General features: G+C 43.4%; 1 protein-coding gene across 2 annotated transcripts in view; it reads left to right on the top strand.

Annotated features, from left to right (window-relative positions):
* The first annotated feature begins 309 nt into the window (after window positions 1–309).
* Window positions 310–25,435, top strand: part of flvcr2a (FLVCR choline and putative heme transporter 2a) — a 200,537-nt gene continuing 175,411 nt past the window's right edge. For both annotated transcript variants that reach the window (XR_015757816.1, XM_087989531.1), the window contains exon 1: window positions 310–957. Coding sequence is in view for 1 of the 2 variants with exons in the window: in XM_087989531.1 (XP_087845657.1) it covers window positions 442–957 (516 nt within the window). In the remaining variant the exon portion in view is untranslated. The remainder of the gene's footprint in view (window positions 958–25,435) is intronic.

Below are 25,435 nucleotides of genomic sequence, written 5' to 3'. Positions count from 1 at the left end.
GGTCAGGAATTGGGAACCCCAGCTTCATGTTCCAGATCCACAGTCTCTCACTCCGTTTCAGTTCAGCCCCGGGGGTGGGGAGTGAAAAGTGCTGGGGTTCAGGTGTGAGCTCTCAAATGTGACCAGTACTCAGGCCAACCCGGGAGAGAGGGACAGAGGAACAGAAAGGAGCCAGGGCACGGGCACAGGCAAGGAAGGGGGAGGAACAGGGACAGTGCGGGGCGGAGCGGGGAGCAGCAGCAGCTCCTTATAGAGAGAGGGAGGTAACTGGCAGCTCTCCAGAGACAGAGGGAGTCAGAGAGAGAGAGAGAGAGCTGGCCACAGTTACTGAGGGAGACTCTGAGGGACTGACGGAGAATCTGAGGGAGTGAGGGAGACTCTGAGGGAGTGGGTGGTGTCCCCCAGCCGTGGGGGCTGTTCCCTGAGAAGCCACACTCGGTCATGTTCCACTTCGAGGAGAAGCCCAAGGCCGGTGGGGGTCCTGGGGAGGGTGCCCAGGGAAGGGGGCAGCCCCTGGACACCAAGCTGTACCGGAGGCGCTGGGTGATCGTCTTCTTGTTCAGTTCGTACTCGCTGTGTAACGCGTTCCAGTGGATCCAGTATGGGATCATTAACAACATCATCATGAAATATTACAATGTCGCCTCGTTCACCATTGACTGGCTCTCCATGATTTACTTTGTCGCCTACATCCCCATCATTTTCCCGGTCACTTGGCTCCTGGACCGTAAGGGCCTCAGGGTCATCGCCCTGGTCGGCAGCGGCCTGAATTGCTGTGGCGCCTGGATCAAGATCGCCAGCGTGCGGCCGGACCTATTCGCGGTCACCTTCTTCGGACAGACCGTGTGTGGCATCGCTCAGGTCTTTATCCTGGGAATGCCGTCCCGGATCGCCTCTGTCTGGTTCGGGGCCAATGAGGTGTCCACCGCCTGCGCCATCGCCGTCTTCGGGAACCAGGTGAGTCCCGGGAACCTCACCTCTTGGGGCACGGTGTCCAAACCCCACGAAATAGGGGCAGTGTCCCTACCTCTAAGCGAGGAGGCTCGGCCTCACCTCCCAGCGGTGCGCAGTAAGCCTTCTGAACAGGTCTATTAAAATATAATGAGCGCTTGCCCGGGGAGAGACGGGCCGAACAGTCGCCTCCTATGCCTAATGCCAGAGGCTGGGTTTCTGTTGGAGGCCCGGGATCACTGAGGGGCTGAACTGGTTAACACTATCTTGGTGAAACTGGAGAATGAGGGTTTGTTTTTTGCTTCTTGCTGTGTATGTTGGCGGTGACCCCACGACCTAGTCAGGGAACATTGTGCAGGCCATTAAGGTGCTCCATAGGTTAGACCTTGCCAGGATACACGGGTCCTTTTCGCTCAGTCACTGATTGAAATTCATTCCAATCTTCTGTCTTTCTCCAGTCCAGAGTCATCATTCCAAAGGTTACTTTTACACATTCTGTTTTTACTGTTTTTTGTTTTCAACAGTTGGAAGCATTCTCTCACAATCTCAAAATAGGGCATTAAACCTCACCATTCAACCACATCAGCCAGGCTGACAGTCTTAACCACAGCCATCTGAGAGATTTCAGTGGAGTGAGCCTTTGTAACCTCCTCACTGAATTGTCGAATGTGAGATCACAGAGAGGAGCTGGTGCTGCCTTTTTGAAGGATCTGCCTAGTCCACTCCACTGTCTTTGTTCATAACTCTCCACTTCAGATATTCCTCCTCGGTAACTGGGCAGCACAGTGACCCACCCTCTTGATGCAGACTTGATGAGCTGAATAGCCCGTATTTGCACTGTTCAGATTTTGTGATCTTTATAGATGAAGATTTTAGATCCAAACAGTTCCTCTGTGTTCAGATTTAAAAAGTTTGTCACTGATAAATGATAATTACTATGAGCTTTGTCAGCCTTTAATGCATTTCACATTCATCATGGACTTCAGTCTTACTAACAAGTTTATAATATTGTACTTGAGCAGGTTCAACAAAGATGTGATCCATTTGGATTTCCAGCAGGCCTTTGGCCAATTGCCACACAGGAGGCTGCTAAATATGTGCAGCACTGTGGGCTCAGTGATCAGCACTGATGCCTCACAGAACTTAGGGACCTAGGTGATTGTGTGGAATTTACACATTCTTCCTGTGACTATGTGGGTTTCTTCCAGATGCTCCGGTTTCCTCTCACTGTCCAAAGATGTGCAGGTTAGTTGGATTGGCCATGCCAAATTGCCCACAGCATCCAGGGATATGCAGGCTATGGGAAATGCAGGGTCATAGAGATGGGGTAGATCTGAATGGGATGCTCTTCAGAGGGGTGGTGTGATTTTTATGGACTGAATAGCCTGCTTCCACACTTTAGGGATTCTGTGATTCTATGAAATAAGATAAGAGCCCATGGTGTCTGGGGCAAGGTACTGGCATGAATAGGGGATTGGCTGACTACAGAAGGCGGACAGTGAGACTAAAGGAGACTTTTCAGGATGGTAGGTGGTGACTAGAGTGGAGTTCCTCAGGGGTCCATGTTGGGCTCATAAATATTCATGCTATAAGTTCATGACCTGGCCAAAGGAACTGAGAGCATTGTTGTTAAGTCTGCAGGTGGAGGGTCAGGTAGTGTTGAGGAAGTGAGGACACTGCAGAAGCATTGCAAGAAGAGTGAGCAAAGAACTGTTAGATGGAATGCAAAGTGGGAAGGTGTGAGGTTATGCACTTTGGTCGGATGAATAGATTATTTTATAAATGGGGAAAGACTTTGGAAATCTGAAGCACAAAAGGATTTGGCTGTCCTAGTTCTTGATTCTCTTCAGGTTAGCCTGCAGGTTTAGTTGGTGGTTAGGAAACCAAATGTAATGTTATTTCAAGAGAGCTAGAATACAAGAGCAGAGATGTGTGGCTGAGGCTGTATAAGCCTCTGGTCAGACTGCATTTGGAATATTGTGAGCAGTTTTGAGCCCCATATCTAAAGAAGGATGTGCGGTATTGGAGAGGTTCCAGAGGAGATTTACAAGAATGATCCTGGGATGAAGGGCCTGTTGTATGAGAAGTTGAGGTCTCTGGGTCTGTACTCGATGGAGTTTAGAAGGATGAGGGGGAAATCTGATTGAAACTTATAGAATACTGAGAGGCCTGGATAGAGTCAAAGTGGAGAAAATGCCCGCACTGGTAGGAGGGTTAAGGACCTGAGGGCACAGCCTCAGAGTGAAGGGATGACCCTATCGAACTGAGATGAAGAGGAATTTCTTCAGCCAGAGGGTGGTGAATCTGTGGAACTCATTACTGTCAAGGGCTGTGGAGGCCAACTAATTTAAGACAGAGATAGATAGATTCTTGATTAGTAAGAGGATCAAGGCAGGAGATTGGTATTAAGAAACATATCAGCTGAGATCAAATGGTGGAGCAGACTTGATTGGTTGAATAGCCTAATTCTACTCGCATACCTTCTGGTCTTAGTGAGTTTATTAAAACCTTTTCAGAAGTCTATTTACATTCTCATTTAAATTACCATCCTCCATTACTTCAGTAAAGTACTTGAATTAATTAAACACAACTGGCCTTTTACAAATCCTTGCTGACATTAATACTTATAATTTTCTAACTGACAATCAATTTTTGTTCAGGTTAATGTCTTTAAAAAGCTTTCCATTGATGACTGACTGATCTGTAGTTGCCCTTTTCTGTCTTTTGAACTTGGGTGGGCTGGTTAAGCAAGACTTCTATCCTCCAGTCCTTATGGCACTAACAGGAATGAGACATTTCTGCTATTTGGTGGAGTTTCAGTTTCTAAATCATGGAATTCTGACCCTTTTTCACAATGTCCACCTTTGCTTATGCACTGCTTTCTCCAATGCAGACCAGGCTGGAAGTAGATTGTCTTGGAAAGTCTCAGAAACCTTGGGGAATAAAGAGACTGAGGGGTAAACACAGGAGAGGTTGTCACTGAGCCTCCTCGAAGACTGTATGCAGGAGGAGTTGTTAAGTTTGGCAGGTATACAGAAAGCAGTGGAGCCTTTGTCTTAGTGGGGGTCAGTATTGATAATGTGCACTGTGTTTATGTGGAGAGGTGAGTAGCATCATTCAGCCTTCTATCACCTGGGAATGTAGAGAGTGTGGCTGAAATATTTTAAAAATTTTCTTATGGGATGTGAGCATCATTGGCAAGGCCAGCATTTTTTGCCTGTCCATAAATGCCCTGGAACTGAGTGACTTGCTGGACCAGTTTAGAGGGCAGTTAAGAATCAGCCACACTGTTGTGGGTCTGGAATCACAATAGGACAGACTGGGTAAAGACAGCAGATTTTCTTCCCTAAAGTACGTTAGTGGACCAGATGGTTACTTTTATGGCAATTGGCAATGGTTACACAGTCATCATTAGCTTTCACTTCTAGATTTTTATTGAATTCACATTTCACCATCTGACATGGTGGAATTCAAAGTCTGCAGGTCCAGTGTCATTGCCACTACCCTGCCTGGTGACATCATTACACATGATCATAAAAATATTTTATAAAGCACTTTATTCATCATGTAAAAATGAAAATGTGTATTTAATGTTGATCTGTAATTCATTGCATACTGAAGGTTATGATGCCACTTTATTGCTTTTTTTTGCTGGCGATCAGGGTGATGTTAAATTTCAAGAGTATTACTTTCTGTATTCTGCTGTGGGAGGTGGTAATGGCTGATAAGTTGAATATTTGTTTTTGAGGAGGTGGTGATAGTGCTAATTTAAAATGGGGTGCAAAGCCTTACCTTGGTGTTTTGGTTAGCCCTGTGTGTATGTAACCCAGCAAGTGTGCTGTTGTCGGTGTAGATGTCATCCTGTACTGTGTCACAGCCTGTAAGTGGATTGAATGTTGAAATGTTGAAGCCATTTGGTGATTTGATGTACATGCATTAGCCTACAGTCATGACAGCAATTGCAGATAAACTAATGTTTCTACCTACTTAAAAGTATAATATTTTGACCAATTTGAAGGGGGCTGGAAACATTTACATTTGCCTCAAATCATAATTCCAGTTATAATTCTGTGCCTCAAACTAAATTCTGTTTTTTCTCTTTGGCCCTGCTTGTCCCTGCCCAAATCTAATGTGAACTGGGAAGGCTGTGGTCAGAGTCTTTGCAATTTCCAACCTTACTACCCTCAGTAAAATATATCCCATCCATTCCAGATAAGTGACTTCTTTATTTTGAGCACTGTCAACATTTTTAAGAACTTCTTATTCATTTTATTCCCATCCAATTTCTGCAGCCCTTCACTTTTACTGTTAGATTGACAACATCCTCTTTATTGAAGACAGATGCAGATGGCTCACTTAGAACTTCAGCCTATTTTGATCTGAATTCAGTGACATCTTTCCTTTATTATGAAGACAATGTTTATTTAATTCTTTCTCTATCCTGTTTAAATCTCTTCATCTTCATCATCTGAGAGTTGGGAAAATGTGTTGCTGGAAAAGTGCAACAGGTCAGGCAGCATCCAAGGAGCAGGAGAATCGACGTTTCGGGCATAAGCCCTTCTTCAGGCTTATGCCCGAAACGTTGATTCTCCTGCTCCTTGGATGCTACCTGACCTGCTGCACTTTTCCAGCAACACATTTTTCAGCTCTGATCTCCAGCATCTGCAGTCCTCACTTTCTCCTATCATCTGAGAGTCCAAGCTTTGATAACACAATTGTTATATGTCAGATTTGGTCACAGTAAGATTGCAATCACCACATTCAGAACACCTTATTCAAAACTCATTCATGAAGAAAGACAATGTGTCCATCAAAGTTTCTTGTTGCAGCTTTTGGATCATAGAATCCCTACACTGTGGAAGCAAATCATTCAGCCCTTCGAGTCCACCCTGACCTTCTCAGCCAGGCCCCCACATTTCCCATGGCTGACCAACCTAACCTACATGTCCCTGGACACTATGAGCAATTTAGCATGGCCAGTACACTGAACCTGCACATCTTTGGAATGTGGAAAGAAACCGTTGCACCCAGAGCAAACTCCACACAGACTGTCGTGCAAGGGTGGAATCGAATCCAGATGCCTGGCACTGTGACACAGCAGTGCTAACCACTGAGCCATTGTGATGCCCATGACAATCCTCTCATGCTCCCCAATGTTTGCTTCTGTAGCCTTGATAAATATTTTATACATTTTGTTCTAAATTGCTTTTGGTCATTTTCAGTTTTCTGTCCTTTTTCTAGTTTCTACAATATTTTTATGAGGTTTTCTTTATTTGTCTTTACTCAGTGAAGCTTTGAGGTTGCCTCTAGCTTTTTCTTCATGCAAGTCTCTATTATCTTAGAAAAGAAGAAGGTTGTTCAGTTCAACATGTCCCTGCCAATTCTGTGGAGCTGGTTTATTTACTCTTTTTCAAAACCCCTCATCATTTTGACCATATTTATTAAATATGCTCTTAACTTTCCCTCTTCTAAAATAAACAGTCCCAGCTCTTCCCATCTCTTATTTTAGTAATCTCCTCTAAAATTGTGGTGGTGATAACTTATATTGAGTACTATGTTTGCTGACCAGACTTAGTTCCTTAAATTTTACATTTTTGTTCTGATTATTGAGTAATTTTGTAGCATTGCTGTAAACTTTTTTGTGCATACTGAAGTCTGAACTCTGTCTGATCCGTGCTTCATTCATTAGTCATTTACCTCTATGCTATAGTGCAGGTATGCCCAAATGGTAGCATCACTGAAGGGCTTTTGCCTGAAACGTCGATTTTCCTACTCCTCGGATGCTGCCTGACTTGCTGTGCTTTTCCAGCACCACTCTAATAGAGACACTGTTAATCCAGAAATCCAGTCTAAAGTTCTGGGGACATCAGTTCAAATCTCACCATGGCAGCTGGCAGAATTTGCACTCAATTGGCATTGAGAATGTAATGATGACTATAAATCCATTGTTTGTTGGAAAAAGTCCATCTGATTCACTACTGTCTTTTAAGGAAGGAAACTGCCATTCCTATGTGGTCTAGCCAACCAGACAGTAATGTGGTTGAATATTAGCTGCCCTGTGGGCAATTAAGGATGGGCAATAATGTCTGACCCAGCCAGTGACACCCTCATCCCGTGAATGAATAAAAATATATTGGTCTTAGAAGAGAACAGGACAGGTTCTGTTATGTGGTTGCACCATCAGTCAAACATGTTTGAAAACAGCAATGTAAATATCTTCTATTAATTAGTTGTGAAATGTTCAGGTAGGAAGAGGCTTGTGAAGAAAACAAAAAATAACTATTGCCTGGCACATAAGCTAAACTGAAACAGCAATGGGAAAGAGAGTGACAGGATGATTTTGAGACCATACAAACAAACAGGAGGATGGCAATGATCAGGACGTGGCCAAGAATACAACACCACTAGGAGTATCATGTTACTGAAACAGCCAGATAGGGTGGTTAAAGGGCCAAAATTAGATGTATGTCAGAGTTAAAATAAAGTGGTTGAACTGGAATAAGCTCAAGGTCATTAGAGCAAGTTGAGTTATAAGGGATAAAAACTGCGGATATTTCCATGTTTTATTATCAAAAGCAAAAAACCACAGGGAAAGGGACCTCTGAAAAATCCAGAGCTTAACTTGTACTTGGGGAAGGCAATGGCCTAGTGGGACTATCACCAGACCATTAATCCAGAGATCCAGGTTATGTTCTGGAGAAACAGATTAATCTTCCACTCCGGCAGCTGGTGGAATTTGAATTCAGTAAAAATCTGGAATTAAGAGTCTAATGATGACCATGAATCAATTGTTAGAAAACCTTATCTGATTCCCTAATGCCCTTTAGGGAAGGAAGCTGTCATCCTGGCCTACATGTGACTCCAGCCCACAGTAATGGGGGTGACATAGGGCAATTAAGGATGGGCATAAATGTTGGCCTAGTCACTGTCATACAATGCAGAACAAGCCCTTTGGCCCATCGAATCTGTGCTGACATAGTTACTAGTAAAAATGTACTAACCCCGATTTCCTGCACTTGTCACATATCCTTGAATGTTATGATATTTTGAAAGTGCTCATCCAAATATTTTTAAAGGTTGTAAGGTTTCTGGCTAGGCATTCCAAATTCCCACCATCTTCTGATGAAAAAGTTTTTTTTCTCAAATCCTCTCTGAATCTCCTGCCCCTAACCCTAACACTATGCCCTCTCATGATTGACCCTTCAACCAAGGGGAACAGCTGCTCTCTATTCAGCCTGTCAATATCCCTCATGATCTTATACACTTCAATCATTATCACACTTCAGTCTTCTCTGCTCTAAAAAAAAGCAACTAGGTAAAAACAAGGACTGCAGATGCTGGAAACCAGATTCTAGATTAGAGTGATGCTGGAAGGGCTTTTGCCCAAAACGTCGATTTTCCTGCTCCTCGGATGCTGCCTGACCTACTGTGCTTTTCCAGCATCACTCTAATCTAGACTAAAAAAAAGCAAACCAGGCCTAGCTAGTCTCTTCCTATAATTCAGTTTCCCCATCCCAGGCAACATCCTGGTGAAACTCCTCTGTACCCCCTCTGCTGCTGTTACATCCTTCCTGTACTGAGGTGAATAGTACTGCCCGCAGTACTCCAGCTGTGGCCTAACCAATGCCCTGTACAATCCAACATTACCACTTTGCTTTTCTACTCTTTTCTCTCCCACAGGAAGCTGTTGGGGCTAGTTTATAGATATATTCAAGAGGGAACTGGATGTGGCCCTTGCAGCTAAAGGGATCAAGGAGCATGGAAAGAAAGTGGGAATGGGATACTGAGATTACATGATCAGCCATGACCATATTGAATGGTGGTGCAGGCTCGAAGGGCTGAATAGCCTACTCCTACTCTTATTTTCTATGCTTACTTTATGCCAAAACTGATGAAAACAAATGTCCCATTGAAACTACCCCAAAATCCCTGTGTTCCTCTGAGCTACTTAGTATTCTGCTGTTTATTAAATACTCCCTCATCTTGTTTTTTCTTCCAAGATGCATCATCTTGCACTTAGCAGCCACTGGTCGACCCATCTGACCAACCCAGCTATATCTTCCTGTAATCTACAACTATCTTCCTCACTATTAACCACTCTCCCAATCTTACTGTCATCTGCAAATTTGCTTAACATTCACCTATATCATTTACATATTTAAATGACACCCACATCCTTTGAATTAGTTTAAATAGCTATAGAAGTCATATCATAACCTTGAGTTGGCTCAAAGAGCAGCATAATATTTAAAAGATATAATCTGTTCTTGGAAGCTGAGGGATTCATGAAAGGAAAATGCAAATTTAAACAGCAGGCAATCCAGAGAAAATCTGTGGTGCCATTTGTTGCCGTATCAGCTTCTCAATTCTGTGCACCTAGTTCAGTGAAAATGTACAGGGCACAATGTTATGAACATTCATTTTGTACCTTTGGGCTCTTCTTCAAGATCTTTGAACACTGCATCTCATTTTGTCTCAAAGAAAATCAAAATACTGCAGATGATGGAAACCAGCACAGAAAATGCTGGAGAAACTCAGCAAGACAGGCAGCGTCTGAGGAGAGAGGAAAAACAGAGTTAATGTTTTGAGTCTGAGATGTCTTCTTCAGAATCAAACCCCGACCCTAACTTTTTTTTTGTGAAAAAACATCACACATGATTCAGTTAACTCTGTTTGTTTCTCTGTAGATGCTGGCAGATTTGCTGAGTTTCTCTAGTGCTCTCTGTCTTTGTCTCATTTCTCTTGTTAATTTAAGTTTGAATAGAATAATTCTTATGAACACTGCAATATCTCAAAGACATAGAGCAAGATGTATAATGTGGCATTGTACTCATCTGTTGACATAATTAGCTGGCAGAAACTCTTATTTGCATTTTATGACAATCCCAAAGTTTATATTCTTGTTGCTATTATTATGAAATCCAAGGTTCCCTAATTGATTACGATTCCAGATAGATATCAAATTGTAAATTTCCTGATGAGGAAGGATGAACTGGCTTCTCTTTATTCGCCTGTTTCCCTTCCTCACCACCTCAGATGTTTGGAACAAGTTTAATTTATAAAGAAATTCTTCCTTAATGGATGTCTTTCTACCAGATCATGTTAAAGTGTGCTTTAAACTATTAAATTAAGAGAGGGTGAGTTATTAGTTACAAAGCCAAAGAAGGAATACTAATGCAACATTCTGACATTAGAAATGAGAGATGATTCCAAAAAGCTAAAGGTGTTTGGATCAGTCTCTGGGTTGTTTGTGAAGAATTGTAGTGAAACTTTGTAAAGTTATTGATAGTATTGACATTATCAACTGTGTAATTCATTTGGAGATTCTTCACTTTGCAGGTTCACTGAGATTCTGTTGTCCTGTTTTCTTTCCTTATTGACTTGATTCTAATGCTCAGACTGAGAGTGTCCCTTTTGAATCTGCAGTGCAGGGATGTTTAATGGATGCCGTTAATCTGTGACCTGCACAACACAATAGTCCTCACACCAGGACATCTGCCGACTAACACACAGACTAGAGGTAGCAGTTGATTTTTTACCCCTGTTTCGCATATTGCTGGCAGGGCAAGAACTCAGTCAGCCTTTCATCTCCTTTTTGCAGTATGGATGTTACCCCGCAGGAGATGATTTTCTGTTGAGAGAAGAAAATTCGACTGCCTTTTTGAAGTCTCTTTCTTTGAAGCTGCCTTGGCACTATACAAGGTGTAACATTCCAAGTGTTCATAAAGGGAGTTCCAATTTTCAAGATTACATTATCAGCCAGGTTTAGCTGTAATCTTAGTTTTAAACAGACGGATGCCTTGTCCAAAAGTTCAGTATGTTGGTAATTGATTCAGGGTTCAGTTTAGTTATCATGGCATAGTCCACAATTCCAGGTCAATTGATTAAGGTTCATATCATACCACGGTAGAACTTGAACTCTGGATTATAAAGAAAAGACAGTAACCACCGGGTCACTATAATTTTTGCTTTCACTTAATCTTTTCTAGAGATAATGGTGCCTCTAATACACTTTTCTGCTTCATGTCAAATATTTAAATGATTTTCACCACAGTTCCTTCCTGAAGAAGGGCTTATGCCCGGAACGTCGATTCTCCTGTTCCCTGGATGCTGCCTGACCTGCTGCGCTTTTCCAGCAACACATTTTCAGCTCTGATCTCCAGCATCTGCAGACCTCACTTTCTCCTTCCTCAGGAACCCAAGTCCAGCCTGGTGGTCTGTTCTACAGGACTGTCTCCAGTGCTCTGGGTTTGAGTCCCTTGTCATCAATCAATTGGCTTGTTTAATGGCTCTCTCACACCCCGAGCAGAATCATAGAATCATACAGTGCAAAAGAGGCCCTTTGGACCATCAAGTTTGCACCAATGCATCTGAAACAGCTGGCCTTCATCTAATCCCACCTACCAGCACTTGGTCCACAATCTTGATTGGTAAGATATGCCAAGTGATCATCAGATATTTTTTTTAAAGGATGTGAGGAAACTCACCTCTGTCACCCTCCCAGGCAGCACATTCCAGACCGTTACCATCTTCTGGGTAAAACAAGCTTTTCCTCACAGCCCCCTAAACCTCCTGCCCCTCAGATTGAACCTATGTCCCTCCTGGTGACTGACCCTTCAACAATCCAATCTGCCCATGCCCCTCATAACCAGTAACACCTCAATCAAATCACCCCTCAGTCTTCTCTGCTCCAATGAAAACAACCCTAGCCTGTCAAGCCTTTTCTCATGATTTAAATTTTCCATCCCAGGCAGCATCCTGGTGAAACCCAATAAAATGTAACATAGTTTATGGAGGATTGTGCAAAGTGTTAGACTTGGTATTGTTTTGAAATATTTTGAGTTTTTTCTAGATAGCCAGTGTGGGACTTGACTGGACCAGCATGAGGGGCAAATGATTGAATCCTATTCCTGTGTCTCCCACAGCCGCATATTGTTCCCCTGTTTCAGGCTGCCTCACCACAGGAGGCTGGGCAACATACCGAAATGATTTCAATGGGGACTATAAAAAGACTTGAGTATGAGGCACACCCTGACACAGGTACAGTTTCAACCTGGCACACAGCCAAGACTTGTGATGTGACACAAGCTTGAGGCAGCTGTGTTGGCTTTAAGCCAACGGACTGTAGAGAAAATATTATAAAATAAAAAGTAAAGTATGATAAATGCCGGTAATCTCAAAATGAATGCTGAAAATGTAAAATCTCAGCATGACAGGCTGCTGCCTCAGAGAGTAATCTTTGCACTGCTTCTCAGTGATGAATGGATGAGAAGCTATAATTGTAAGACATAAGATACTGTTGGATTACATAGATATGGATTTATTTGAGTTTTATTCCAGTACTGGTGATTTTACTGGTAAATGGGGAAACACATTTCCTTCTACTTCAGGAGTTTGTAACAGTTTCAAATTGGTGGTGTTTTGTTACTAAGGGCAAGGAGAGATGTTGAAAAATTTCTTTCCAAATAGGGTTTTGGAGCATTGCAAGGTGCCATTATGTGGTTTAGTTAGACAGCTGCACAGTTAATGAAACTTTGAAAAATTATTCGAAACAAAGGAGAATACAAGACAGTGCACAGGGAGGGCAGTAGGGGCACTGGTTTTCAATTGCTTGAGCAACATGCTGGTACAGGCCAGGTGGACATTTTCTAGTGAACTTCGAAGTTTGCAGAAAGACCTTATGGAACAGGAACAAGAGTTTTGGCCATTTGGCCCCTCAATCCTCCTCTGCCAGTCCGAGATTCCTTCTGTCCACTTTCCTGCCTTTCCCCGATAACTCTTGAATCCCAGCTGATTAAGAATCTTTCATTCTCAGCCTTAAATATACACAAGGACTCCGCTCCCACAGCTCTCTGTGACACTGAACCATCTGGGAGAAAAAATTCCTCCTCACATCAGTCTCAGGTTGGCGTCCCTTTATTCTGAGACTATGCCTCTGGTCCTAGACTCTCTCATGAGGGGAAATACCCATTCACTATTTACCCTGTCAAGCCCCTATGTTTCAATGAAATCACCTCTTATTCTTCTAAATTCTGATGAATAGAGTCACTTTTAACTTGTTTAACCTTGGCTCATGAGACAATCCCACCACACCAGGCATTATCCTAGTGAACTGCCTCCATGAAATTATATCTTTCCTTAAATAATGAGACTAAAACTGCCCACAGTACTCCAGATGTGGTCTCACTGGCACCTTACACAGTTACCGTAAGACTTCCCTACTCTTATACTCCAACCCCCTTGAAATAAGGCCAAGATTCTGTGTCTTCCTGGTTCCCTGCTGTCCCAGTGTGTTGCAGCTTTCTGCAGATTTTCTCCATTTAAATAATATTCTTTTCATTTGTTCATCCTTCTAAACTAAACAACTTTGAATTTCCTACATTATACACCATTTCCCAGTATTTTGCTCATTTACTTACCCTCTCAATATCTCTCTGTAAATTGTATCACTCTCACAAGCACTCTCACAACCTGCCTTTCCAACTATTTTCGTATCAAATGCAAATTTGACTATAAAACATTAATTTTTGTCCTCTCAGTCATTAGTATATATATAGTAAACAGTTGTAGTCCCAGCACTGATCCCCGTGGAACCCACTGGGTCACAGGTCACCAACCTGAAAAACAGGCTTTTCTCTCGACTCGCTCTTTCCTGCCCATGAGCCAATTCTATATCAACACCAATATATCACTTCCACACCATGGGCTCCTATGGTATGATGTAACCTTTTGTGAGGTATCTTGTTGAGGGCCAAAGAGGGACCTACAACAGAACACTATCAATGTGTAGTACCAAGTTAAAAATCACAACACCAGGTTATAGTCTAACAAGTTTATTTGGAAGCAGTAGCTTTCGGAGCGCCGCTCCTTCATGTTGTGAAGCAGGATCATAAGACACAGAATTTATAGCAGAAGATTACAGTGTCATGCAGCTGAAATGATATATTGAACAAACCTAGATTAAGTCTTTTATCTTTTAGAATGGGTTGCTGGTTTTGGTTCATTAATATGTAAATCCCAGAACTTCTTTTCCGTCACATTCTCAAGATGATTTAAGGTTTTATAACAAAGGTGCCATCTCAGCTCAGACATGCATTAAAGGTGTGAAGTTAAAATCTGTCTGTATCCCAATCTTGAGTCAGCCTGGTTCTATTTTTAAAGTAGAATTTACAAAATATTACATGGATTGACTGCCTGCAGGCAGTGCTTCGAAAGCTAGTGCTTCCAAATAAATCTATTGAACTATAACCTGGTGTTGTGTGATTTTTAACTTCGTCCACCCCAGTCCAACACCGGCTCCTCCAAATAAAGTATAGTATTTTTACTGTATTAAAACTTTGGATTACTTACAGTGTGGAAACAGGCCCTTCGGCCCAACAAGTCCACACCAACCCGCCAAAGCACACCCACCCAGACCCATTCCCCTACACCTAACACTACGGGCAATTTAGCGTGACCAATTCACCTAACCTGCACATTTTTGGACTGTGGAAGGAAACCAGAGCACCCGGAGGAAACCCACGCAGACACAGGTTGACCCACAATGCCCTTAGGAAATTCCAGGATTTTGACCCAGCAACTCTGGAGGAATGGTGATATATTTCCAAGTCAGGATGGTGAGTGGCTCAGAGGGAATTGTTGAATCTGCTGTTTTTGCCCTTGTACATGGTAGAGGTCATGGGTTTGGAAGTGCTGTGGAGGGGGTGGATGAATTCTCATCATGATTCTACTGGCTATTGGACAGCAACGAGGAGCAGAATGTTGTTTATTTTTCACTTTACAAAGCAGCCTTGCTGGATTGGATGGTCACTGAACACCACTCCATTCGTGTTTTTAAAGCTTCAGTCTTGTATGTGATCTCACCATCTACTGGATATTTCACATTGCTGTGCTGGAGTTATGAAGCTGACTGATTGCAATTTCCAGACCGCCCAAAGCCTCTGTTGTGAAAGCACAAACTATTTTAAGATTCATTGTTATATGAGACCAATACATCATGTCGTGTAGCCTTTACCTTTTTTCAGCAGATTCACAAAGCTACTAACAATGCTATCACCCACAAAAAGTCCAGTTTATGCAGCATCACTCCCACACCTGCTCATGTTAAAGAGGCCAGGCTGTGTTTGCTGTGTGGAATTTTGCGTTCACCTACAAACATTCCAGCCAGCATTGCTATGTGAAGATTACATTTCTTCAAAAGGAGTCAAACCGGTTTCATAACTAAGGTAGATTTTGAACACGTCACCAGTAAAACTGTGGCATTGTTTTTAAATATTAATTACACTCCTGCCAATGCTTCCTCCTGGCATTTAGAAGTTTTTGAAAAAAATTTACAGTGGCAAATATACACTCACCGTGACTGTTGGTCTTGGTGTTTATGAGCGAGGGTACTGACCGAGGAGGTCTGGAGATGGAAAGAAGTAACGGTGACCTTTTGTTTAGAATTGTGACATTAGTTCTCTATTTCATTTGAGGACAGGAGAGTTTTATAATATACCACAATGTACTGGTCCATCTCATTCAGATGTATTTTTGTCCAGAACAATGGCATCATTAAACAGAATCCTGTCTTCAGTCACTGGGCCCGAAACGTTAACTCTGTTTTTCTCTCCACAGGTATGTCCAGACCTGCTGAGTTTCTTCAGCACTTTTTGCTTTTGCAGCAGACAAGGAGATTGTTCAGATCATTGAGTCTGGACCAACATTTTTGAAGAGCAGTTCAGTTTGTCTCACTCTTTCAAGCATTTATTTAATTTAATTAGAGGTTTGCACTGAATCTGGGTCTTCTACCCATCAGAGTTCTGAGCTCTAACCACTCATTGCATCAGATAGAGTCTGAGAGTCATATATCAAGGAAATAGACACTTTGGTCCAACAGGTCTGTGCCGATCAAATATCCCAATCTGACCTAGTTGCCACTTAGGTCCCTTTTAAATCTTTTCCCTCTCATCCTAAATCTATGCCCTCTAGTTTTGTACTTGCCCACTTCAGGGAAAAGACCTTCACCATTTACCCTCTCATGCCCCTCATGATTTTATAAACCTATTGGCCACGCCTCAGCCTCCAATGGTCCAGTGGAAAATAGCCCCAGCCTGTTCAGCTTCCCCCTATAGCTCAAACTCTCTAGTCCCAGCAACATTCTTGTAAACCACTCATTCATAAAGTCAGGAGGTATGGGATACAGGGAGATTTGCCTATCTGGATTCAGAACTGGTTGGCTGACAGAAGGCAGAGAGTGGTTGTAGATGGAAAGGATTCTCCCTGGAGGTCAGTAGTGAGTGGTGTCCTGCAGAGCTCTGTTCTTGGGCCTCTGCTCTTTGTAGTTTTTCTAAATAACTTGAATGAGGAATTTGAGGGGTGGGTTAGTAAATTTACCAATGACAGAAAAGTTGGGGGTGCCGTTGATAGTATCGAGAGCTATTGCAGGCTGCAGTGTGACATAGAGAGGATGCAGAGCTGGTATGAGAAATGGCAGATGGAGTTCAACCTGAATGAATATAAAGAGATGCATTTTGGAAGGTCGAACTTGAATGCTGAATATAGGATTAAAGACAGGATTCTTGGCAGTGTGGAGGAACAGAGGGATCTTGGTGTTCAAGTGCATAGATCCTTCAAATTTGCCACCCAAGTGGATAGGGTTGTTAAGAAAGCCTATGGTGTTTTGGCTTTCATTAACAGGGGGATCGAGTTTAAGAGCCGCGAGGTTTTGCTACAGCTCTACAAGTCCCTGGTGAGACCACACTTGGAATATTGTGTCCAGTTCTGGTCGCTCTACTATAGGGAAGATACAGAAGCTTCAGAGAGGCTGCAAAGAAGATTTACCAGGATGCTGCCTGGACTGGAGGGCTTGTCTTACGAAGAGAGATTGACTAAGCTCGGACTTTTCTCTCCCGGAGAGAAGGAGGAAGAGAGGTGACCTGATCGAGGTATACAAGGTAATGAGAGGCATGGATAGAGTCAATAGTCAGATGTTTCCCCAGGGCAAGGTTGACTGGCACGAGGGGTCATAGTTTTAACATATTAGGAGAAAGGTATAGAGGGGACGTCAGAGGAAGGTACTTTATACAGAGAGTTGTGAATGCATGGAATGCGTTGCTAGCGGTGGTGGTGGAAGCAGAGTCATTCGGGACATTTAAGTGACTGTTGGACATGCACATGGACAGCAGTGAATTGAGGGATGCATAGGTTAGGTTATTTTATTTTAAGTTAGGAATAATCCTCAGCACAACATTGTGGGCCGAAGGGCCTGTTCTGTGGTGTACTTTTCTATGTTCTATGTTCGAAATCTTTTATGCACTCTTTCAAAATTCATGATTCGGAGATGCCGGTGTTAGACTGGGGTGTACAAGGTTAAAAATCACACAACACCAGGTTATAGTCCAACAGGTTTAATTGGAAGCTTTCGGAGCGACGCTCCTTCATCAGGTGATTGTCTGATCACCTGACACCTGATTGTCTGATCACCTGACAATCACCTGATGAAGGAGCGTCGCTCCGAAAGCTAGTGCTTCCAATTAAACCTGTTGGCCTATAACCTGGTGTTGTGTGATTTTTAACTTCAAAATTCACAACATCGATCCTATAGCAGGAGACCAGATTTATTTTTTCACATCTCACCTCTGGTTCCTTCATCAAACATATTATGTCCCTGCCTATTGTTATCAGTTCTTTTAATCTATGGAAATGGTTACTCATATTTGGCTCTATCTAAACCCTTCTTCTGAATTTCCTCTGCTCGAAGGAGCATAACTTCTCTGCTCTCTCCACTTGGCTGTAATCCCTCAGCCCTGGAATTGTTCCAATAGGTCTCTTTTGAACCATCTCCAGAGACTTCACATTCATCCTAAGGTGTGGTATCCAGAATTAAATACAGCCTGTCAGAAGGGACCATGTTCCTGATCTGTGTAGGTTTCATATAACTTCATAACTTGTTCTCCACCTTGAATTACAAAGCTTGCTTTGTTAACCTGACCTTCCAGCTTCAAAGGTTGTTGTATAAGCTCTTCTGGTCCCTCTGCTCTTGCACTTCCTTTAGCACATTATTTCTCATTCTTAGAGTTATACAGCACAGAAACAGACCCTTTGGTCCAACTCGTCCATACCGACCAGACATCCAAATCTGACTTGGTCCCATGTGCCACCTTTTGGCCCATATCCCTCTAAATTGTTCCTATTCATATACTCATCCAGATGCCTTTTAAATGTTGTAGTTTTACCAACCTCCACCACTTCCTCTGGCAGCTCGTTCTATACCTGCACCACCCTCTGCATGAAAAAGTTGCTCCTTAGGTCCTTTTTAAATCCCTCCCCTCTCACCTTAAACCTATGTCCTCTAGTTTTGGACTCCCTCACCCTGGGGAAAAAACCTCGACTATTTACCCTATCCATGCCTCGCATGATTTTATAAACCTCTGTAACGTCACCCCTCAGCACCCAATGTTCCAGGGGAAATAAGCTCCAACCTATTCAGCCACTCCCTATAAGTCAAGCCCTCCAACCCCGGCAACATGCTTGTAAATCTTTCCTGCACTTTCTCAAGTTTACCAATATCCTTACTATAGAAGGGTAACCAGAATTCTACAGCCACAACATGACTTTTTAACTCCTATGCCCATGTTCTAACCAATTAATGGAAACATGCGAAATGTCTTCTTCACCAACCTGTCTACCTGCGACTCCATTTTCAACAAAATATGTACCTGAACCCTAAGGTCTGTTTGTTTGGTGACACCCCCCAAGGCCCTACCATTAACTGTATAAAGTAAAAACAGCTTTTCCAGCACTATTCTAATCATTAAATGTATAAGTCCTGCCCTGGTTTACCTTACCAAAATGCAACACCTCATATTTATCTAAATTAAACTCCATCTGTCACTCCTTGGCCCATTGGCCCATTTGATCAGGGTCTTGCACTCTGAGCTAATCTTCTTCACTGTTTTCTACACCACCAATTTTGGTGTCATCTGCAAACCTAGTAACCATTCCTCCTGTATTCACATCCAAATCATTTATAGAAGTAATGCAAAGCAGTGGACCCAGCACAGATCCTTGTGGCACACTGCTGGTCACAGGCCTTTAGTCTGAAAGGCAACCCTCTATCTTATCTTCTTATCAAAATGTATCTCATCAAGCGTTTCAATTTTGTCGACCATGTATGTACCCAACATTTCCATTTTTTTTCTGTCTTCCTCACTGTTTCCTACATTTCCAAGTTTGGAAATTTTCAAATTGTAATCTGCCGATTTAAACACTGGAACACAGAGCAGGAACAGGCCCTTCAGCACACCATGTCTATGCCAATCATGATGCCATTCTAAACTAATCCCATCTGCCTGCACAAGGTCTGTATCCTTCTATTCCCTGCCTGTCCATGTGTCTGTCTAAATGCCTCTTAAACATTGCTATTGTATCTGCTTCGCCATGAAACCCTGTAGCACTTTCCTGGTCCTTGGCCTCCTCCATCATCAGATCCTGACCACACGATGCCTGGAGGAAGAGCGCCTCATCTTCTGCCTAGGAATCCTCCAACCACAAGGGATGAATGCAGATTTCTCCAGCTTCCTCATTTCCCCTCCCCCCACCTTATCTCAGTCCCAACCCCCGGATTCAGCACCGCCTTCTTGACCTGCAATCTCCTTCCCGACCTCTCCGCCCCCACCCCCTCTCCGGCCTATCACCCTCACCCTCACCTCCTTCCACCTATTGTATTCCCAGCGCCCCTCCCCCAAATTTCCTCCCCCCTACCTTTTATCTCAGCCTGCTTGGCACACCAGCCGCATTCCTGAAGAAGGGTTTATGCCCGAAACGTCAATTCTCCTGCTCCTCGGATGCTGCCTGGCCTGCTGTGTTTTTCCAGCACCATATTTTTGAACTCTGGTCTCCAGCATCTGCAGTCCTCACTTTCTCCTAGCACTTTTCTGCCACCTACTATCCTCTATGTAAAAAAATAAAACCTTCCCTCGCACATTTCCCTTAAACGTTACCCCTCTCACCTTAAACCTAGGTGCCCAAGTAGTTGACATTTCAACCCTATGCACATCTCATCATTTTATAAACTTCTATCAGGTCACCCTTCAACCTCTCATGCTCAAACTAAAACAATCCAAGTTTGTCCATCCTCCTACTACACTCCAATCCAGGCAACATCCTGGTAAACCTCTTTTGGACCCTCTCCAAAGCTGTAGTGTGGGGACCAGAACTGCAAACAGTACTCCAAATGTGGCCTAACTAAAGTTTTATACAATGGCAACTTGACCTACCAACATTTACACTCAGTGCTCCGCCCGATGAAGGCAAGCATACCATACACCTTCTTTACCTCATTATTCATTTGTGTTGCCACTTTTAATGAGCTATGGACTTGCACCCAAGGTCCCTCTATATATTGATACTCCTAAGGGTTCTATCATCTCCTGGATACTTCCCTCTTTTATTTGACCTCCCAAAACGTATCACCTCACATTTGTCCAGATTAAGCCATCTGCCATTATGCTGCCCAACTTTTTCACTCATCTACATCCTGCTGTATCCTTTGACAATCTTCTTCACACTCTACGAATCCATCAATTTTTGTGTCATCTTCAAATGTACAAATCAGACCAACAACATTTTCATCCAAATCATTTACATATATTACAAACAACAGTGGTCCCAGCACTGATCTTTGTAGAACACCAATTGGTCACAGAACTTCAGTCAGAAAAACACCCCTCCACAACTCCTTCTGTCTTCTACATGGTTTATAATAAACTACCAGTACACACCTCTCGAGCAGGTGTGACTGGGTCTCCTGGCTCAGAGGATGGGATACTACCACCGTGGCACAAAAATGTCCCCCATCTTCTACGATCAAGCCAATTTTGTTTCCAATTCCCCAAATCATTGTGGATCCCATGTGAATTAATCTACTGGATTAATTAAAATCTTATTGTGAGGGAACTTGTCAAATGTTTTAGTAATAACCATGTAGACTTCACTGACTACCTTACCTTCTTCAATCATCATCATCATTTCTTCAAAAAAACTCAATTAAATTTGTGGACAAAACCTTACTTACATAAATCCATGCTGACTATCTCTAATAAATCCATTCTTTCCCAAAGGCAAGTAAATCCTGTCCCCAAGAATCTTCTCCAATAATTTCTCTCCCACTGATCTAAGGCTCACTGTCCTGCAATTTCCTGGATTATCCTTCTTGCCCTTCTTAAACAAATGAGCAACATTGACTATACTCCAGTCTTCTGAACCCTCACCTGTGGTAAAAGAGGCTATAAAGATCTCTGTCAAGGTCCCAGCAATCTCCTCTCTTGCTGCCCTCACTAATCTGGGATAGATCCTGCAGACTTAACGATGCCTTAACGTTTTTTAAAACACACAACACCATCACCTCCTTAATATTCACATGCCCTAGAGTATCAAAATACCCCTCCTTACCAACATCATGTCCTTTTCCTTGGGGAATACCAATGTGAAATACTTGTTAAGAATCTCAGCCACTTGCTCTGGCTCCATGTGTATACTCTCTCCTTTGTCCTTGCAAGGGCCTACCCTTTCCCAAGCTATCCTCTTGTTCCTAATAAACATATAACATGTTCTGGGATTCTCCTTAATCCTGTTTGATGAGGACATTTCATGGCCCCGTCTAATCCTCCTACTTCTTTGTTTAAGTTCTTCTCTACTTTCATTAAATTTGTCAAGGGCATTGTCTGATTTCGGTTTCCTAAACCTTACATATGCTTCCATTTTCTTTTTGACTAATCTTTCAACATCTCTTGTCATCCAAGGAACATGCTGGTCCTGAACTCTGATCAATTGGCCTTTAAAAGACTCCCACATCACATGTAGATTTACTATCAAACAGCCGCCCCAATCTAATTTCTCCAGTTCCTGCCTAATGCTGTTATAATTTGCTTTCCCTCAATTTAGGACTTTAACCAGAAGATTAGTTTTATCCTTATCCTTAGCTACCTTCAAACTTAGGGAATAATGATCACTGTTCCCAAAATGCTTCCCCACTGAAACTTCGATCACCTTGCTCATTACCTGATTCAAAGTTCAGTACTGTCCTTTCCCTAGTTGGACTGTCTACATTTGTTTCAAGAAACCCTCCTGGATGTACCAGAATAATTCTCTGTCTAAGGACCTGGCAGTAAAGGTGCCCCAGTCAAAATTGAGGAAGTTAAAATCACCCACTGCAACAATCCTGTTGTTTGATTATCCTTCCATGATCAGTTTATATATCTGTCCCTCTATTGCTTCCTGGCTATGGGAATGGCTGTAGTATAAGGGAAGGCGATAGCCTAAATGTATTATCACAAGACTGTTAATCCAGAGACCCAGGAAATGTTCTGGGGACCAGGTTTTGAAATCAGCTAAGGCATCCTTAAGTGGAGAAAGTGAGGTCTGCAGATGCTGGAGATCAGAGCTGAAAATGTGTTGCTGGAAAAGCGCAGCAGGTCAGGCAGCATCCAGGGAACAGGAGAATCGACATTTCGGGCATAAGCCCTTCTTCAGGAATCCTTAAGTGGTCTGGCCTATATGTGACTCCAGACCCACAGCAATGTGGCTGACTCTCAGTTGCCCTCTGAAATGGCCTGGTAAACCATTCAGCTGTACCAATCGTTACAAAGTCTCAGACAAATGAAACCAGGTGGATCACCTGGCATCGACCTAGGCACCAGAAAAGGCAATGGCAGAGACAACTCTTTTGACCATGCAAAGTCCTCCTCACCAATATCTGGGGGCTAGTGCCAACATTCGGAGAGCTGTCTCACAGGCTGGTCAAACAACAGCCTGACGCTGTCATACTGACAGAATCATACCTTACAGACAATGTCCCAGACACCACCATCACCATCCCAGGACATGTCCTGTCCCACCAGTAGCAGGACCAAGCAGAGAGGGCAGCACAGTGGGAAGTAGTCGGGAGGGAGTTGCTCTGGGAGTCCTCAACATTGACTCTGGATCCCATGAAACTTGTAGCTTCAGGTTAAACATGGGCAAGGAAACCTCCTGCTGGTCACCACGTACCGTCCTCTCTCGGCTGATGACTCAGTACTCCTACATGTTGAACAACACTTAGAGAAAGCACTGAGGATAGCAAGGACACAAAATGGGTGTGGGATCTCAATGTCCACCAGCAAGAGTGGCTTAGCAGCAGTTCTACTGATTGGGTTGGTCACATCCTAAAGGACATACCTGCTAGACTGGGTCTGTGGCAGGTGGTGAGGGTAAAATATAATCAACTTTATCCTTACCAAACAGCCAGCTATAGATGCACCTGTCCATGACCTTATCAGTAAGAGTGACCACCACACAGCCCTTATAGAGGCAAAACCCCACTTTCACATTGAGAATAATCTCCATCATCTTGTGTGGCACAATCACTGTACTAAATGGGACAGACTTTGAACAGATTTTTCAACTCTAGACTGGGGATTCAGGAGGCGCTGTGGGCAGCAACAGCAGAATTGTACTCCAGCACAATCTGTAACCTCATGGCCCGGCATATCCCCCACTCAACCATTACCATCAAGCCAGGGGATCAACCTTGGTTCAATGCAGAGTGGGGGGGGGGGGCATGCCAGGAGTAGCACCAGGCATACCTGAAGATGAGGTGTCTATCTGGTGAAGCCATCAAATAGGATTACTTGCATGCCAAACAGCATAAGCAGCAAGTGATAGACAGCGCTAAGCAATCCCACAACCAGTGAAACGGACTGGTAATCTAGAGGAGATACATATTAGGAAGGAAGATGTGTTGGACATTTTGAACAACTTGAGGATAGACAAGTCCCCCGGGCCTGATGGGATATATCCTAGGATTATGTGGGAAGCAAGAGAGGAAATTGCAGTACCGTTGGCAATGATCTTTTCATCTTCACTGTCAACGGGGGTGGTACCAGGGGACTGGAGAGTGGCGAATGTTGTGCCCCTGTTCAAAAAAGGGAATAGGGATAACCCCGGGAATTATAGGCCAGTTAGTCTTACTTCGGTGGTAGGGAAAGTAATGGAAAGGTACTGAGGGATAGGATTTATGAGTATTTGGAAAGGCACTGCTTGATTAGGGACAGCCAGCAATGATTTGTGAAGGGTAGGTCTTGCCTTACAAGTCTGATTGAATTCTTTGAGGAGGTGACCAAGCATGTGGATGAGGGTAGAGCAGTGGATGTAGTATACATGGATTTTAGTAAGGCATTTGATAAGGTTCCCCATGGTAGGCTTATGCGGAAAGTCAGGAGGCATGGGATAGAGGGAAATTTGGCCAAGTGGATAGAAAACTGGATAACCGGTCGAAGTCAGAGAGTGGTGGTAGATGGTAAATATTCAGCCTGGAGCCCAGTTACAAGTGGAGTTCCGCAGGGATCAGTTCTGGGTCCTCTGCTGTTCGTAATTTTTATTAATGACTTGGATGAGGGAGTCGAAGGGTGGGTCAGTAAATTTGTAGATGATACGAAGATTGGTGGAGTTGTGGATAGTGAGGGGGGTCTTGTCGGCTGCAAAGGGACTTGGATATGATGCAGAGCTGGGCTGAGGAGTGGCAGATGGAGTTCAACCCTGCCAAGTGTGAGGTTGTCCATTTTGGATAGACAAATAAGAATGTGGAATACAGGGTTAACGGTAGGGTTCTTAGTGAGGTGGAGGAGCAGAGGGATCTTGGGGTCTATGTTCATAGGTCTTTGAAAGTTGCCACTCAGGTGGATAGAGCTTGTAAGAAGGCCTATGGTGTATTAGCGTTCATTAGCAGAGGGATTGAATTCAAGAGTCGTGAAGTGATGTTGCAACTGTACAGGACTTTGGTTAGGCCACATTTGGAGTACGGTGTGCAGTTCTGGTTGCCTCATTTTAGGAAAGATGTGGACACTTTGGAGAGGGTGCAGAGGAGATTTACCAGGATGTTGCCTGGAATGGAGAATAGGTCGTACGAGGAGAGGTTGAGAGTGCTAGGCCTTTTCTCATTGGAACGATGAAGGATGAGGGGTGACGTGATAGAGGTTTATAAGATGATCAGAGGAATGGATAGAGTAGACAGTCAGAAACTTTTTCCCCGGGTACAACAGAGTGTTACAAGGGGACATAAATTTAAGGTAAAGGGTGGAAGGTATAGGGGAGATGTCAGCGGTGGGTTCTTTACCCAGAGAGTGGTGGGGGCATGGAATGCGCTGCCTGTGGGAGTGGTAGAGTCAGAATCTTTGGTGACCTTTAAGCGGCAATTGGATAGGTACATGGATGGGTGCTTAAGCTAGGACAAATGTTCGGCACAACATCGTGGGCTGAAGGGCCTGTTCTGTGCTGTATTGTTCTATGTTCTATGTTCTACATCAGATCTAAGTTCTGCAGTCCTGCTCCATCCAGTCATGAATGGTGATGGACAATTAAACTCATTGGAGGAGGAGGTTCCACAAATATCCCCATCCTCAATGATGGAAGAGCCAGTACATCCGTGCAAAAGATAAGGCTGAAGCTTTCACAGCAATTTTCAGCC

This window comes from Chiloscyllium plagiosum, unplaced genomic scaffold (genome assembly GCF_037043375.1).
Source record: "Chiloscyllium plagiosum isolate Xiang-an unplaced genomic scaffold, Cpla_swu_hap1 HiC_scaffold_8, whole genome shotgun sequence".
NCBI classification, from domain to species: domain Eukaryota; kingdom Metazoa; phylum Chordata; class Chondrichthyes; order Orectolobiformes; family Hemiscylliidae; genus Chiloscyllium; species Chiloscyllium plagiosum.
The sequence above is the reverse complement of the archived record's forward strand: the minus strand, read 5'-3'. Positions and strand labels throughout refer to the sequence as shown.